General features: G+C 43.1%; 1 protein-coding gene across 1 annotated transcript in view; it reads left to right on the top strand.

Moving 5' to 3' along the window:
- Positions 1–16619, top strand: part of LOC147729587 (C-X-C chemokine receptor type 1-like) — a 30338-nt gene extending 13719 nt beyond the window's left edge. Inside the window, exon 2 of the mRNA XM_086954480.1 lies at positions 13624–16619. Within this exon, the coding sequence (XP_086810606.1) occupies positions 13650–14705 (1056 nt within the window). The 5' untranslated portion in view covers positions 13624–13649 and the 3' untranslated portion in view covers positions 14706–16619. The remainder of the gene's footprint in view (positions 1–13623) is intronic.
- Positions 16620–16846: the final 227 nt, after the last annotated feature.

Genomic DNA, 16846 nt, shown 5'->3' with positions numbered 1-16846 from the left:
ATCCAGATGCAGATACAAATTGGCACAGAACCATATTCCACTACCATCACCGAAGCTGCTACATTTCTGGGGAGAGGTGTGGCGCCGCGGCCCGGGTGGCTGACGTTGGAATCTGGGGATCACTGTTTGATCCCCAGCACTGGCGGCAGGTCAGCCCAGCACCATGTGAATCTGGGCAATAGCTTGCTTAATCTTCCTGACGGCCCCCAGCGCCTAGAGACCCTTACGGGTGATTGTTTGCGCTTTACAAATATGGATTATTATTATTCTGCAAAACATCATGCCCTCACTGATTAGTGCCAGTACTGTGTTCTTGCCCAAACACAATCTCCTTGCCCTTGTGCTCCAAAACATGGCAAATCCTGTTGTTCCAGGTATGTGCACCACCTCCAATATAGTAGAAATTAGTTGATCATTTATTCACCTGATAGAATTAGCATAGTGGCTGGAGATAGCACAGCGAGCGTGTTAAGGACTATATATTGTGATGCTGCAATGTTTCTTTGTCGTTTGCACAGTTCATGAAAATGCATAGCTGCTTTTAATTCTGATCTCCTGTGATGTCACCAACCAGCATTGAGTGCACTAGGTCCATGAGGTTTAAAATAACCATTTTAAAATAAATATTTTGAATTGCATATTCTTTTTCTAGGGATCCATGAGTGGTAACTCATTGATGAACAATCATTTGGATTACCACTGCTCCCTCTTAGTAGCCCACACAGCACTGACCCACATCGGCAGGTATGCCCAGCGGGTTTGGTGAGGATACAGTAACCTGGAATTCACTACTTATCACTGGTGTACTGAACTCAGTGCCCCTGCACCAGTCAGTTTGGAACCCAGAACTCGTAGAACTAGGCCACAGCCCTACTTATTGCAACAATACAGGACTAGTAATCTTAAAAAGTTAGTCTTTGCCTGCCCGAAACTCAAGAGGTCTTTTAGTATTAGCCTTCCTTGCAGCCGCGCTCGTCAGTTCACTCACCCTGATGAAATGTGAACGCTACTCCCAGAATAGATAAAGTTGCATGGGACTTTTGGCAGGAAGGCATGAGGGTGTGGTTTGTGACCCATCCTCTCTCAGGAATGGCAGTTGTGGAGGGTTCAGGAACTTTACTAACTTGAAACGTACCAGGATGAAGCCCGCCATGCATAGGTAGGTGTAAAGTGAGACCTGGGGATGAGGAGTCCCATGATTCCAGGGTCTAATGTGGGCAGCCTGTCTCCATTGCATTGGTGTGGGGAGCTGATCCCTGTATCAGTATGGTGTGGTTGAAGAGGGCGAGACTGGTCATTTCCAAAGGCACAACTTTGACTGGTCTATTAGCCTTCTCCACAGAAAGGATTCCTCCTCTTGATTTTCCCTGAGAATGGTGCACTACAGGATAGCTTACAGTAAGTACTTACAGGATATGGAGCAAAAGAGGGATGGTTTGCTCCTTGTTTAGGGAGTGGCTGAAAGGAGAAACAGCCTTTTCAACGCAAGAGTTACAAGACATGCCATTACATTGCATGCCATTGCAACGCAAAAGGTGTGCAACAGTGGGTAGAAGGTGTTGGATTTAACTCCAACACCTTCCCTACTGTTGCACACACTGGAGTTGGAATAGAAAATTAATCTATTCCAACTTCCAGCGCTCCCCCGACAGAAAGTTGGGGTAAAGTTTTGCATTGCAACGGCATGCAATGTAATGGCATGCGTTGTAAAGTCAGATATTCGGCTGAAAGTCGCCCTCACTCAATGGCTAGTGAATTGTACAAAGTGGGACCGAACACCCAACTCCTTATAATACATCTGAACCTTAAGAAGAACCAAAGAAGCCTGAGCCTGCTGACTGTGGCCTGTGTGCAGACTTGAATGGTTGGCCCTCCACCCACATTTACCCAGGACTAAGAAGAGGACTCCAAGGGTCATTTGCCAGACTTCCTGTGTGGCAATAGGGACATCAGAAGCTGGAAGTTAACCAATACTGGTGGCCTCTACTGGAGTGGGCCCTGGACCCTGAGAGTTTCAGAAGTGACAGACCAAGAGAAGCTACTGTAAATAGTTGGAAAAATTGTGATTTAACCCCTTCCAGGCTCATGACGAGCTGGGCTCGTCATGGTGTAGCCTCCTCGCACACTGATGACGAGCCCAGCTCGTCATGAAGCATGGGATTTAGTAAATCCCAGCATAGAAGGAGAATTCCACTAGCGCGGATGTGGTTAAAACATCTTGGACCTCCAGATGATCAGGACCAACCTCCTGAGTGAGCAAGAAAATCAGGTTACTCCCTCTTAAGCCTTTTAGCATTCTGAAACAACAATTCGTGTATCCATCTTTGGTGCAGCCTGGTTGGCCACAGCTTCCAGGCTTGTCCCACTGAACAGGGCCAGACGGGCCGTTGCAGGCTCTGGGCATTTCTCCAGTGGGCCTGAGGGGTGAGGGTCGGTTTTGTGCCATTGTGCGCCTGTTTTATCACTGAAGGATGGTTTTGCAGCAGTGATGCAATAGGGGCCACCTGTAACAAAAATGGGAGTGGTGCTTCTTGTTAGCACCCCCTGTACCTGTCCCGCTACCAGGGAAAGTCGAGCAGCAATTTGCCAGGGCTGGTTGCTGTACCCTGTCCTGCCCTGTCTCTGAAGTTTTAAAGTTCCAAAAAAGAGACTAAGTCCCAATGTTGAAATTGTGATGGCGTGAGGTAACAAAAATTATTCGGCTGATGTTATGACATTACTTGGTGCGAAATGTAAATATTCCCAGTCAGAGCTTTTCTCTCTAATACCGCATACTTCAGTGGGGTCTCTGCCAATGGTTATCCCACTTTGAGAGGACCTAGTTAGATAAAGCCTTCAGCCTTGCCCCACTGGAGGATTTCTGCTTCCAAAAAGTAGACTAAGGGCCACATTTTGAATTTAGCGAAAGGGTTAATCATTCACAAATATGACACATAGTCCATCCTCATTATTACACATGCCATAAGCTATAAATCATTTTATTTATTTATTCATAAACTTTTACATAGTGCGAACAGGACCCCAGCGGGCATTAGAGTGCTTTACAGGTGCTACAAAGTCAGTGAGATGTCAGTGAAAAAAAGTACAATAAAGAGGTGAAAAACAGCAAATTGCGGAAAGTAACCTCTAAGTGAAAAGACAAAAAAATACATGAATTTAATCAGGCAAATAATAAACATATGTGAGGAACAAGAGTCCAGGGTAATGCATTTAGGGTAGCAATTTGTTCATAAGAATTGATTCCAGTTCTTTTTTGAATGATGCAGTAGAAGGGATCAATCTGATTTCAGGTTGCAGGAAGTTCCAAATATTTGGGGCAATACCTGAGAAGGCTCTGTTGTAAGTTTTCTTTTTATGGAATATCTGTGGTTTTAGCAGCAGGGTGATGTTACTGCTGAGCATCTACCTCTGCCAGATAATTCAAATTTTTGTGCCAAGTATTTTAGTGTTTTGTGTCTGGTTTTGTGAGTCATGCAAGCAAGTTTTAGTTGTATTCTTGACTCAGAAGATAGCCAGTTAAGAGGTTTTAGATCCAGGGTGATGTGTTTGTTTCTTATCATTCCAGTGACGACTCTGGCAACAGCATTAAGCGAGGTCATTAAAGGTGACAGCTTGGATCTAGGAAGGCCACAAAGAGTTGCACTTCCGTAATCAAATCTTGGAATAACTAAGGCTTGGAAAACTGATTTGAAGTAGTCGAGAGGTAGGATAGGTTATCATTTCCTTAGAAAGTTTATTTGGTAGTTTACTCCTTTGGTGGCAGCACTTATGTGTGCCTACATGTTCAATTTCTTATCTAATGTTATCCCCAGAAGTTTTGCAGGCTATTTTCTAGAGTTGTGTTGAGTGACCTGATGTCCTCTGGGGAGGAGAGTTTCAAATACAGTTGGGTGTTGTCTGCGTGCATGTGATATTGAATGTTTGAGGGCCCTGGTGGAACCCCTAAAGTGACCAATGTTGATAAAGACAGGGCTTGATTCACCGTAGCTCTTTGGAATCTGTTGTGGAGGAATTAAATGAACCAGTTTGGTACGGTTCCAGACATCTCCATCCTATGTTCAAGAAAATCTAGTAAACTGCTGTGTTTAACAGTATCAAGCTCAGAAGATAGGTCAAGGAGGATGACAAGGCATGCCTCATTTTTATCCAGCATTTTTAGAACATCCTCATGTGCGTGTGGCCTCGGCGGAAGCCAGATTGGAATAGCTCGAGAAGTTGGAATTGATCTATATGGTTACAAAGATGTTTTTGAACACACTTCTCTAGGAGCTTCGTCAGATTGGGAATGTTGGAGACGGGCCTGAAATTGTTACGATCCAGGCTATTTGCATTAGGTTTTTTTAGGATGGTGGTTACCTCACCTACTTTAAGTCAATCTTGAGATAGTGCCTTGGTGAACCGAGTGCATATAGTTCACTTATGATAAGGCTGATGGGATATCTGTCACATTTATGGTGGAATAACCCATCTGCCAAACTCTCAATCAAACCGCTAGTTAAAAGGTAAAACTTTGACTGGGACGACCCAACCAATGCATCTGATCTCCGCTTCATTGTAGTCAGCCTGAAATCGGGCCTAGGTTCCAGTCAACTATGAACAGTGACTTAGGATTGGAACTTTACGTTTTCTGGGTGCTGTTTGTCATAAAATTAAAAAATATGTATATCTTTTTTAGATTAGACTTATTCATCTTGTGTCATATTTTCCTACTAAATGTTCTTGAGTTTGAAAAATTTGTTGTGGGATTTTTTGTGTGTCGGGTATTGACTTTCCAATTGTTTTGGTACTGCTAAATACTGACTACATTTTCCTTAAGTTAAGCCTGTCTGCTTTGCGCCAAGGCTATTGGGTTGATCTTAAGTTGACTTTATTGCACCTATGTGTTGGACCTGACAAGATTTTGGAATAATTACTTGGGAAGGACTTACATCTCCCAAACAAACCATTTATTACAAAAGGGCAAACTCTAAGGTTTCATTCATGTGCTCCAGTGCCATCATCTCACAAGGGTTTTTGATACTTTTGCGAAAAAGGGCTAGCTGACAGATGAAACAACAGCAGTTATGTACAGAATTAACAAACCCAACATGAGAACTAAATATGTCTGGTACCTCACTTCTTATGATTGACACCAGTTTTAGTATTGCGTTTTCTTTCCTTGTTTGACAAGTTCTTTGAATATCTTGAAGGCATTCTACCATCTTTAACTTTTGAAGTGATAGTAGACATGTTCCTCAGTAGAGATTTCTGATTTTTTATATTATTTTTTGTATTTTTAAAATTATATAGAATATCATCTTTGCATGTAAATTTGTGCCTTTGGAGATATGATTATCGGCAAAGATTACCCTAACTTTGCAGTTGTTCATATAGATTTAAGAACAGCACCAAAATAAGTATGTTTAATTCCCACCAAACTGTATCAGCATTTTTGGATGTTTTAAACAATATTTATTCAGTAATACAAATGTCACTGTTTATCATTTTGATTTAAGAGAAAGCTATAGTGTTTTGCATGAAAATGACTCCACCTTACAAAAAACTTCTACTGTGTTTTTAAGATAGATTGTGAATAATGTGTGCTGATATTGCACTTTTACTGAGTAGAATGAATATATACCCACTGGTGATTGGCAGCCATACCCTTCCAGGACAGAAAATATTTCATAGAACAAATGTTTTAACAGGTGAAAATATGGGAAGAATAAGTGAGGAGACCTCTTTGAGTCATTTTTGGGGTCTTGAGAAAGCTGAATTGGGTAACAACCCTCCTAATTCTATGTTATATCCTAACGCAAAGCCCACACAGAAAATTCTACCTGCAGAATGTCAAAATGTTACAATGGATGGGGTGCAGCAAGAAGAGCTATCTTGTCATCCAAATCTCTGCAACAGAGTTTTGTAAGGAGGAAGAGGAAGCTGACCCTCCTGCAGGAAGCCGCTAAGAGTGTTCAGCAATAATCAAAAACATGAACCAGCTGGGCATTGTTTAAAACTGGGACCAGTAAAGAGTCAAAAGCCCAGACCAGTACCACAAAACTGGAAAATGAACCTACTTGGCAGGTATCTTCACAGGTCTGGTCAAACACTGGTAAAAACATCTAAAAGTGGTCTAGAGAACTAAGAAGAGCAATGGATGAACTCTTCAGTCTTTTCTGAAACTTACTTCAAACACCCTGAGAAAAACTGCTTGAATAAATTGTTTTTCGGAATTGTTATGTTCTGAGTATTTGTAAGAATGCACTATCACTCAGGAGTGTATCCTTGCATTGAAGAGGTGTGATACCATCCTCGCCAAATGCATGCAGGTGGGCTTTCAAAAGAGTCAGGTGTTCAATTTCGTGTGGAAGTCAAAAAGTGAGGAGGAGGCTCTGATGTGTTGCAGCAGGTGCATACACATTTTAGGTAGGATATAGGAGAAGGCCCAACCACCAGATGTTTTGCATATGCCTGGGATGTGAGGAAGTAGGAGTCTGGCTGAGTGAAGGTATCTGGATGGTTTGTGGAAGCGGATGCAGCTGTCGAAGTAGGTTGTGCCAGTGTTGTGTAGTGCTTCAAAGGTGGAGGTGAGTAGTTTGAACTGAGCTCATTTGTGTATGAGGAGGCAGTGATGCTCCTTGAGGTGTGGTGTGAAATGTGTACCACAAGGGCGGTTGAGAGTGATTCTGGCTGCCAAGTTGGTTTGTAGTTATCTGGTGAGTTGTTTAGTGATTCTGGCATAGAGCACGTTCCCTCAGTGTACCTTCACTCAGCCAGACTCCTACTCCGTAGTGTAGCTTGCTTGTGTCAAGGGCATGCGTGATGGTTTTGTGTGTGCTGATCATGTGCTATTTAAAGATTTTCCTCAGTATTTTCAGGTTGTGGAAGCAACGGGCTGTGATGGCTTTGACTTGGGCAGTAATGTCGAGTTTGCTGCATATAACAATCTTCTCGTTTCTGGGGTGGGTATGGGTACTACTTCCATCAGCCACCAGGTAGTGTACTATGGGGAGGTGTTTTTACCAAAAATCATGACTTCTGTCTTGTCAGTGTTCAGTTTGAGACAGATGGTTTTAATCCAGTCCCCGATTAAAATCATGCAGGTGATGAACTTGTTCCGAATGTTGGGAGTCTTGTCCGAGAGAGAGAGTATGAGATGAGTGTTGTCAGCTTAGGAAAGGAGGTTGATGTTGTGGGGGCAGATCATGCTGGCCAGTGGAATCATGTATGTGTTAAAGAGAGTTAGGCTTAGCGAGGATACTTGTGAGGTTGAGATGAGGTTGTATGGAGTCGATGAGGATGGAATGAATGGGAAAGCCATTCCTTATTTGCGATTAGCAATTAGCGAATCGCAAATGTGCCGCAATTTCAAGGGTGCCAGGGTGTCCAAAGGGCACCCTGTTGCACCCCTAAAATGGTAATGTTCACTGGTGTTGCGCACACACATGTCCCAAGGACATGTGTGTGTGTAATATACAACTTACAAAAATGCACTAAAGTGCATATTTCTAAGCTTTTGCTTTTTACCACGTAGTTTGGATTTGCGGTAAATAGCGACCCCAGATTGCGAATTCGCAATCTTGGAATGGTTCATGCATTGCATTTAAGGAATCGCAAATTACGATTCCTTAAATGCAATCGCAATATGAGAACTAGTAATTAATTGTGAATTCTTAAATTGCAAGTGCATGAACCCTTGATGCATCTCAAATGCCATTTTTGCGGGCGCAAACGGCCGAATTTTGCGATTCGCACCGTTTGCGCTCGCAAAAATGCTTGATGCATCTACCTGTAAGAGATGTCTAGGAGTAAGAGGGCACTATGTCTCTCTGACCATGATCACACAGGCGTTGTCTGTCGCTGACATGAGTGCTGTTTTTGTGCTGTTATTGGGTCTGAAGCCAGACTGTGATGTCGAGTTGGTAGCTAAGCTGGTTGGTGAGGTGTCTGTTGATGAGTTTTTCTGCGACTTTGGCAGAGTAATGTAGCAAGGAGATTGGTCTGTAGTTGGCAAGCTTGAAGGGTCCATAGATGGTTTTTTGAGCAGTAGGAGGGCAGTGGCATGTCTCCATGTGCCATTATATTAATGATTTTATTACATTTGAATTTATTCTTGACATGGGTCATATTTTTTACTTACTTTATTATTTTTTTGCAGGCCACTTTTATGCAGTGGTGTTACTTGTTTAATGTACATTCCATATGTTAAAAAAATAAATAGTAAATAATTGCATGCTTGCCTATACCAGACCTTTTGGCTTTGCCATTGCTTCTTTAATGCAGCACCAACATCTGAATAAGGCCACATTGTGCATACTGTATGCAATTAATATAATATGAATGGACGGGTAATTTCTTTATGTTACCATTTTCGTACTTATGTAAATAATACTGTACGTGAACTCATTCCTACATACATTTTGTTAAATATTCCAAGCAGTGTACTTTCCCACACTTTGTGAAAATACTTGTGATTACAAGATAAGTGTATCAAATTGGTGCCCAGATAAAAGTGAGAAATTAATCTTCAAACAATTGTAAATATCCACAAATGTGCTATTTTGTGGTTGTTGACTTTATTTGTATTGCACATCCAGAGTCACCATTTATGAACTAACCAGGGAAGCACTACGTTTGCGCATCACATGTCAAATGCCTGCATGACTGAGTTGCGTAAAATATGTATGTGTAGCGTGAGTGTACATTTCCCTTTTGACAAATGCGTAAGTAGGACCATTGCACATACTGGGACATGACGCCCAGGAAGGATTTCTCTCTCTGCCCTCTCCCGGCACAGTGGCTGGTGACCTGGTCCTTTTGGCAGGACTGAAAAAAAAGTTGACAGACATGTGACTATAATCTGGCAATAAGGCATGAGTGCTGGCCAGGAGTCTTACCTCTGCTAACTACTCTTTTTCTCTTCCTATCAAGGAGTGGTTGAACCTTGGTTGCATAGTCAAGATGAGCGAAATGTGTTTTCTTCACCCAGGCAAAGTCTGGCCTGCCTGGCCTGCTTGGGCGACCCTTGCATGCCGCAGGAAACTGTGGCCGCACTCCACACCAGGCATTATCAGGCATAAACAGAGTTGTGCTATTGCCGCATTGGGCCTCCAATCAGGGCCCGGGTGGCATCTGTGCAGCAGCGGAAGTCGGTCCTTTGCCCCGTGGAGCCCTGAGCAGAACCATTTCCTGTCTCTGTGATTGGATCTAAAGTTCTGCAGTTGTCAATCCTGCAAAGTGTAAAATAACAATACGCTGAGCTGCGAGGTAACCCACACCTACCACTAGGGGCGTAGCTGGGTGGGGGCAGTCATGTGCTGGGACGCACCACAAATACATGTATTCTTGGTTGATAGTCGAGTGTGGGGTGCATGATTCGGGTCTCCTATATCAATCTGTGTCGGTTTTCTTTCTCATCCTGAGCAATGAATGAAAGACAAAACAGTGACCTTCTGATGTAAACTTGCTAGAGGGAGACTGAGATTTCCATCTGGGGACTGGATTTCAAAATGTGAAACTAGATTACCTGTATTCAACGCCAGCTTCCCTACTTGGGCAAACTGTGTTACTCTTGGGAAATAGTTTAGTTAGCAGAGGTTCCTTTTTCTTTGTTCCAACATACAGGCGCCCTTTTAAATACGTGGCTTCAGGATGTGCACTGTACAAGCACCGCTTATGTTTGAGTTATTAGATTAATATTTTGTTCAATTTGTATTAGGAATCTTAGCCATGTTTAGGGTTTACATGACTGCTGACTTGCATCTAACTTCACTACTCATGTTGTTGGGGGTGAGCAATAAATGTTTCTAAAAATCTATCACTTTTTGAAACAATCCAATGTGTTAACGTGAAACGCATCCGCATGTTAAACAAATACACTTTTTCGAATGTTGAAGAGATTGCATCATATTTTTACATTATGTTTGTTGAACCATGTTGCAACAAATGTATGCTAAACGTGATCATTGCTCGATTGTGGATCAACTCAGCATATTAATTTGCCGAGTGCCCTCTTCCATTTGCAACTCAGACTAAGTACATATGTCCTCAGTCACTTTTGTAAAAGGCAAGTACTAGAAAAGCATTGATTTGACAACTCTATCATTAAGGCTTCTTGTAGTAGAGTTCAAAGAAGAGTGTGTGCAGTGAAGTGCAATTAAAAAAAGGTGATGCCGGGGCAGGGGCTCTAGAACATTGTCTTGTAATGACTGTAGTGATGAGTTCCTGGAGAGAACTGCCAGGCCCAGGTGAGATGGGCATGGATGTAGCCTCAGCAGGGGTAAAATAAATCGTAAATCATACATTCTTATATAGCGCCTTTCACCGTAAGGTCTCAAGGCGCTTGCTTTGGGAACCCGTCCTGGCTTTTCCCTGCGAGATAACCCCTACTGGGCATCCCCAAGGTGAAAGCCAGGCATCCCATCGCTGTGGGGCCGTAGTGGAAATTAAGCAAGCTATTGCCCAGAGTTGCAGAGTGTGAACCCATGATTCGAGTAGGCACCGAGGCGAGAATTATCGAGTCCGTGGACATTTTGAGCTCAAGACCCTGCCTCGTAAGGGATTGAACCCTGGTCCCGGGTCTGACCTCTGCGTCCGGGTCTGCCTCCTCTAACTGGTGTGACACCCCTCAAATGCATTCTTTGCTTGGGAGTTGGGCCTGGGGGCCCTGAGTCCAGCCTACTATGTCTGTGTCATTTTTTTTTCCCTCCCTTCTCATTTCACTAAGAAATTGGTTTTAATTTGGTCTTTTTCTGCATCGGGTTCTTAGATATATATAGTCAATGGTTTACCAAAATAGTAGTACATTTGCACGGATTGTAGTACTCCTTGAAAGGGTGCAAATTTACTTCTTTTTAGAATTCACAAACATTGCCAGTAGTTAACTTGGAAAGCTGTGCCAGGCTCAAGTTACCAGAGATGCCACTGGCAACCAAACACCCAAAGTGTGATGGAATGAATGCTTGCAGAGAGTCTAACCAGTGACAATCCCTAGGGATAGCATTCAACCCATCGTTTTTCGCCCACTGTGACACTCTAAACAGAGACCCAGCTAGGGTAACGCAGTGCTGATCCTGTTCCTCATGGAAACACTCCATCCCAAAACTTTGTCATTTCACCCCTTCACCTTGCAGCCCGCTGCTATTTAGGTGGGCAAATCTCACTGTCTAATCTATGCCCCTACCTACCACTGATGTGACATATTTTCCCTTCTTTGTTCCTGCAAAGTGTGTTCATAGGAGCAAAAAGAAATAAATAAAAACTTTGGGTACTAGGGCCCATATTTACAAAGCTCTCACACAATGTAGCACAGCACGCAGAGTTTCTGCGCTGCGTTGCACGTGAGGGAGACAGGACAACGCCATATCTACAGAAAAATTGCACTCTTGTCCCCTCTGGCACAGATTCAGGCTGCCGATTGCCATGCACACTCCTTGGCACTATAGTAAAAGGGTGAGTGAGTCTTGCATGGGCTGTGTAATGGAAGGGTACCCATCCAGTACAAATTACTATGCTTAGACTAACTTGAAACGTTCCCCACGTTGCATATGTGCTGTCCAGGACAGAACACATGCAAAGCGGGAAGCATTAGGTCTAGGCCTGGCGTAGTTCGCAGAGTTCCGTGTTCCGCTGTGAGGGACTCTGCAAAGTGACCAAAAAACTGTGCAGGACTTTGTGAAGTTCCGCAAGCGACGGAGTGCGTTAGTTCACGCCGTTCATGTTGATTTTTACCACCGGGTGTTATGTCTCTTGCTGGACAATCAGCGCAAACTGCATCCTGCGCAGCGCAACAGGGGCTGCTTCTTTCTGCCGCTCAAGTAGATCTTCTACTCGAGGGGTCGCTTCCTCAATGCAAAAGATTTCTGGTTGCAACTATCAACGACCACCAGCGTTGATAAATTTCACTGGAGGGCGGTCTAGCGTTGGATTTTCCTCACTTGTGCTTGCCAACTCAACGTTGATAGACAAGGAAAAAAGTTTTTCAAAAATCCGAGTTCTCCGTGCAGGGCGAAGATACATTCATTTTGGGTAAAGAAATGCAATGATCTGTCAGTAGCTTGTATTAGTTCACCATGTAGGTTTAGTGATTCATGATCTTGGCAGTGACGAAGTTGCAATGTAGTAGAATTGTTGCTACAACAGAAGGAAACATGATCATAGAAGACAGCAAAATAATAGTGTCATCAATTCGCAGAATTCTGCAGGGTACTGTGGAAAGATGGTAACAGGACAGTACAGGTTAGTTTGTGAGCTGGCCAGATGAAAATTCTCTTACCTCCCTCTGTATTCACAGATGCAGATGTTTATTCCTATGTTGTCTTCTCTGTGGGGGCAGGACAGAAAGAAATAATACAATCTAGCCAAAAAAACATAGAACTCCATGAGAAAATTAACCCCTTTGAAAAAAGCAGGTATATTAACTAAAGATTCAATGTGCATTTGGTATGATTCTTCTAATAATTTGTAATCCTGCATTTACTACCTTTCACGGGCATATATTTACGATTTACTGTAATTCAGAAAGCTTCATAAGAGTGCTCTGGTAAGGTAAGAGTCACTGTTTTCCTGGAGCACTCTAGCAAAACATGTGTATTCCAATGAACTCACATCTGGAGGCATGCACAGTTGTACACTTGAAGGCCTGAATTCAGTAGCCTTCAATAGATGGAGTGCTGCATGAAATATGGCAGTGCTGCATTGCATAAAGGATTGAAAACTGAACAGTGCTGGATTTACAAAGTATCACTGGCTCATGATGACATTGGGGGGCTAGGAAGCTAAAAAGGCAGCCTTGACCCATGCAGAGCCTTGTACCATGTGACAAAGATGACCCAGTGGTGTTTAGTGTGGACTTTTAGTTGAGGTTCACACAGTATAAATTAGACTTCAAATAGAATCACAGAATGGCTATCCATATAATATCTTTGCTTTCGTATAAAGTACACATGACCCATGTTGGTTCCATACACAAACTATGGCTTGGACTCTGGTGTGCACCTGGTTTCGTTTGTGTTAGCTTTTGTTGGTAGGCCAGGCCCAACTATTAAAGTTAATATGACTTTGCATCTGTACCTAGAAGTCCTACACGGATACACCACAAACTGTTCCATTCACATACTTTAGGAGGCTGTTCGCCCTGAACAGTGCAGTTATAGCCCCATGCAATGCTTCAGTTTTAGAGCTAAGTGACTTTCTAATGCAGAAGTCACTGTGCAAAACATGTGGGAATCAGTACAGAAAAAACAATTTCCCCAAGTTATCGCCTCCAAAACTCTTCAATGTGTACTACCTACACCAACTCCAGTGAGTTATTTCTACCTCTAGTATTTGTATTTCTGGTGTGGGTGGTTGCCAGGCCTGGTGGTATTGACAGTAGATGCTGAATGTTGCATTGTGTATGGTGGCATGGCATCATGGTGAGGGTTGCACTATAAAAATGTTATATATCCATAAGTTTTCATAAGCAAAGTTCGAAAATGTTCTGTGAATGACAGAATCATCACAATCACACAATTCGTCTAAAAAGGAAAGACATTTCGGCTATGTAAGAATATTGATGAATGAAAAATGTGTACAAAACTTGTGTATTGGGAATGAAACCTGCACCAACCCAAATATTCATCTTCCTTTCCCTTCTTTCCTCAGGAAGGCGTGTGCACCAATTTACAAAAATGTCGCAGATCTTCGATGGATCGGATTTAGGAGGTTTGTTTAACTACAGTGACGACACATACCTTCTCCCAGGATCTGACACGACTCCCTGCGGTGACCCACAGACCGTGGACAAATACTTTTTAGCCATCCTCTATTGCCTGGTGTTCTTCCTCAGCCTGGTGGGTAACTCCCTTGTGGTGTTTGTGATCTGCTACAATCGACTAAAGCAGTCGTCGACCGATGTTTACCTCTTAAACCTGGCCATCTCTGATCTGTTGTTTGCCATCACTTTGCCTTTCTGGGCGGTCTACAGAGCAAAAGAGTGGGTGTTCGGGACCGTCATGTGCAAGGTTGTCTCCGGGCTGCAGGAGGTCAACTTCTACAGTGGGATCCTTCTTCTGGCGTGCATCAGCATTGACCGGTATCTTGCCATTGTCCGTGCCACAGGAGCAGCCATGCAGATGAGGGACTATGTCAAATATGTCTGCCTCGGTGTTTGGCTACTCTCAGCCTTGTTGTCTTTGCCTCTTCTTATTTTCCGAGAAGATTTTGAGGCTCCAAGGATTGGCTGGGTCTGCCACGAGAACCTGGGCTCTGATAAAACTGACCGATGGAGGATCATACTCCGAATCAGCCGGCACATCTTTGGGTTCTTCCTACCACTGCTTGTCATGCTTTTCTGCTATGGTTCTACATTTAGAGCCCTTTGTCAAACCAAGAGCAACCAGAAGTTCAAGCCAATGAAGGTCATCTTCGCCGTAGTGGTGGCCTTCCTTTTCTGCTGGCTTCCGTACAACATTGTCATCTTCATTGACTCACTTATCCGGAGCGGCATAATTGAGGATACATGTAAAAAGAGGACTCGGGTTGAAACTGCCATGTCTGTGACAGAGATGTTTAGCTACATGCACAATTGCATCAACCCCATTCTGTATGCCTTCATCGGACAGAAGTTTAAGAACAGTTTCTTGAGGATTTTAGTTAACCATGGAATGGTCAGCAAGGCTTTTTTGAAAAAGTATGGCCGCAGTGTCTCCCTGTCCACCCAAGGAAATGTCTCCAGCACATTGTAGAGGCAGATAATGCCCTGAGACTCTTGAGGACAGAGACATTTTAAGGCTTGGGCAAAGGGAGCGATTGCCTAGGACCTCCACCTTCTAAAGTCTCCCAGAGTAATAATTCTAATTACTTCCACTCTCCTCTTCTACCTCATCCCTTTCTCTTCACTGATCTTTCTCTACATCTCTTTATACCGATGGAATTTGTCTCTGTCTCAGCTCTTTCTACCTCACCTATGTTTACCTTACCTCTCCCTCAATACACCATCTACATCAGCTCTGTCTGTCTCTACCTTTCAACACCATCTCTCGCTGAGACATTCTGAGCCTCTGAATTGACCTCATCATTCATTCACTAACTCATCTCACTACCCCCCTTTCTTACTCTGTTCTCTACCTCACATCCCTCAATACTTTTCTTCCTTTATGCAATGCCTTTCTCTACCTCTCCCTCATCTTCTTCGCTGCCGATGACGAGCTCAGCTCGTCATCAGCCACTGTAGTCGTGTGCGGATGACGAGCTGAGCTCGTCATGTAGCGCGACTTTTCGTAAATTGCCGCACACAGCGGGAAAAGCCGCCACAGCGATGCGGTTAATTATCATCTCCCCTCTCCTTTTCTCAATGCACCTCCTTCTGTTTTATCTAACCCCTTCTGTCTCACCTCAGCTTTACCACTCAATGACATAGCTCACCTCTGTTTCCACTTCTCTCTCTACATCACACCTTCTCTGCTACTGTAATTATCTACCTTACTTCTATTTCGTCTTATTTCTCTATACACCTCACCCCTCTTTCTACAATTCACCCATCTCTATCTATCTTTATGTATGGCTAAGTGTTCATTTTTTCTAGCCTGTATTTCTATACTTCTCAATTTGCCTATATCTCTCCAGCACACCTCTTTCTTTCTACCTTGCATCTCTGCACTTCTTTCATTCTCTCACCTCTCTACATGTCTACTCTCTGACTCTCTAACTCAGCTCCCTTTTGGCCTTATCTCTCTACCTGACCCCCTTGGTGTACCTACCATGTTTTCTATATTTCCTTCTACCTATTTTTAACTATTTCTAGCTCTGTACCTTACTCAAAAACCTTATCTATCTCATTGGCCCTACTTCTCCATTAAATATTCCTCTTTTTACCTCTTTATGTCTTTCTTTCTTGCTATCTCGCCTTGCTCCACTTACCTTACGTCTTTCCCTATTTCACCTACTGTTCCATGTCATCTCTAACTCTCTTTCTGCTATCCCTCTCTATCCTACTCTGAGTGCTTGGTTTGTAAAAAATTAGTGCCAGGACTCTCGTCAGGAGGCCCCTGCATCATGTACCACACATTGCCCCTGCCAGCGCTACCAGTGATAGTACCAACGTAACTACTAACGATCACACTCCAACAAGTGTGACAGTTTAGACTATTCCAGGCCCCCAAAGCTATTGGAATGGCTTGGGTGGCAGATAATAGTCATTTTAATGTATATTAAATTAATAATAAACTGTTGTTGTGGTCATCGCAGACAGCGCCCCCTTGTGGCAGAATATCACAAGCGACAGTGTTGACAAGTAAGTACCATGCACCGGAAACCACCAGCTCAAATTAAGCACTGCCTATTCCTGTCTCATACCACCTCCAATGTCATTAACCAGCACAGCCAGAGGACACTGTCCAGCCAGAAAGATATACATGACAAATGTATCAGATTTAATTTGATGGAGTAGTTAAAATCCTTGCAGCACTGCTTTGATGTTCACTGTACAGTAAGTAAGTCAATTGTGAAGGGGGATTTATTTGTGATTAAGACAAACCTGAAATTAAAGTTGCAGTTACAAGTGCTATGTGTAATATGAGGCACTAGTCCTGTAGGCATACAACAATACACCTTACTCTGTCTTTCTTACAGTGGGAATAAAATGTTGGGTTGATACTGAATTCCAGGTAATTTATTGTTGTTACAAGGCAAAAGTGATCTAGATCCAGGAGCAAAACAAATTTTTGTCAATGATTTTTCAAACGTTGTTTTAGTGCTATTACTATAGTTCCAAGTTTTGGCAATGTTTTCATGCTACTGTTTCTGAACAGGGAGCCCAAAAAGATGTCTTGCCTAATCTCCCAAAATCCCCCAAGATACTGTTTAGGGCATAATCAGAACAAGAACT

This window comes from Lissotriton vulgaris, chromosome 2_1 (genome assembly GCF_964263255.1).
Source record: "Lissotriton vulgaris chromosome 2_1, aLisVul1.2, whole genome shotgun sequence".
NCBI lineage: Eukaryota > Metazoa > Chordata > Amphibia > Caudata > Salamandridae > Lissotriton > Lissotriton vulgaris.
Note: the sequence above shows the minus strand (reverse complement) of the source record. Positions and strands in the feature narration are given on the sequence as shown.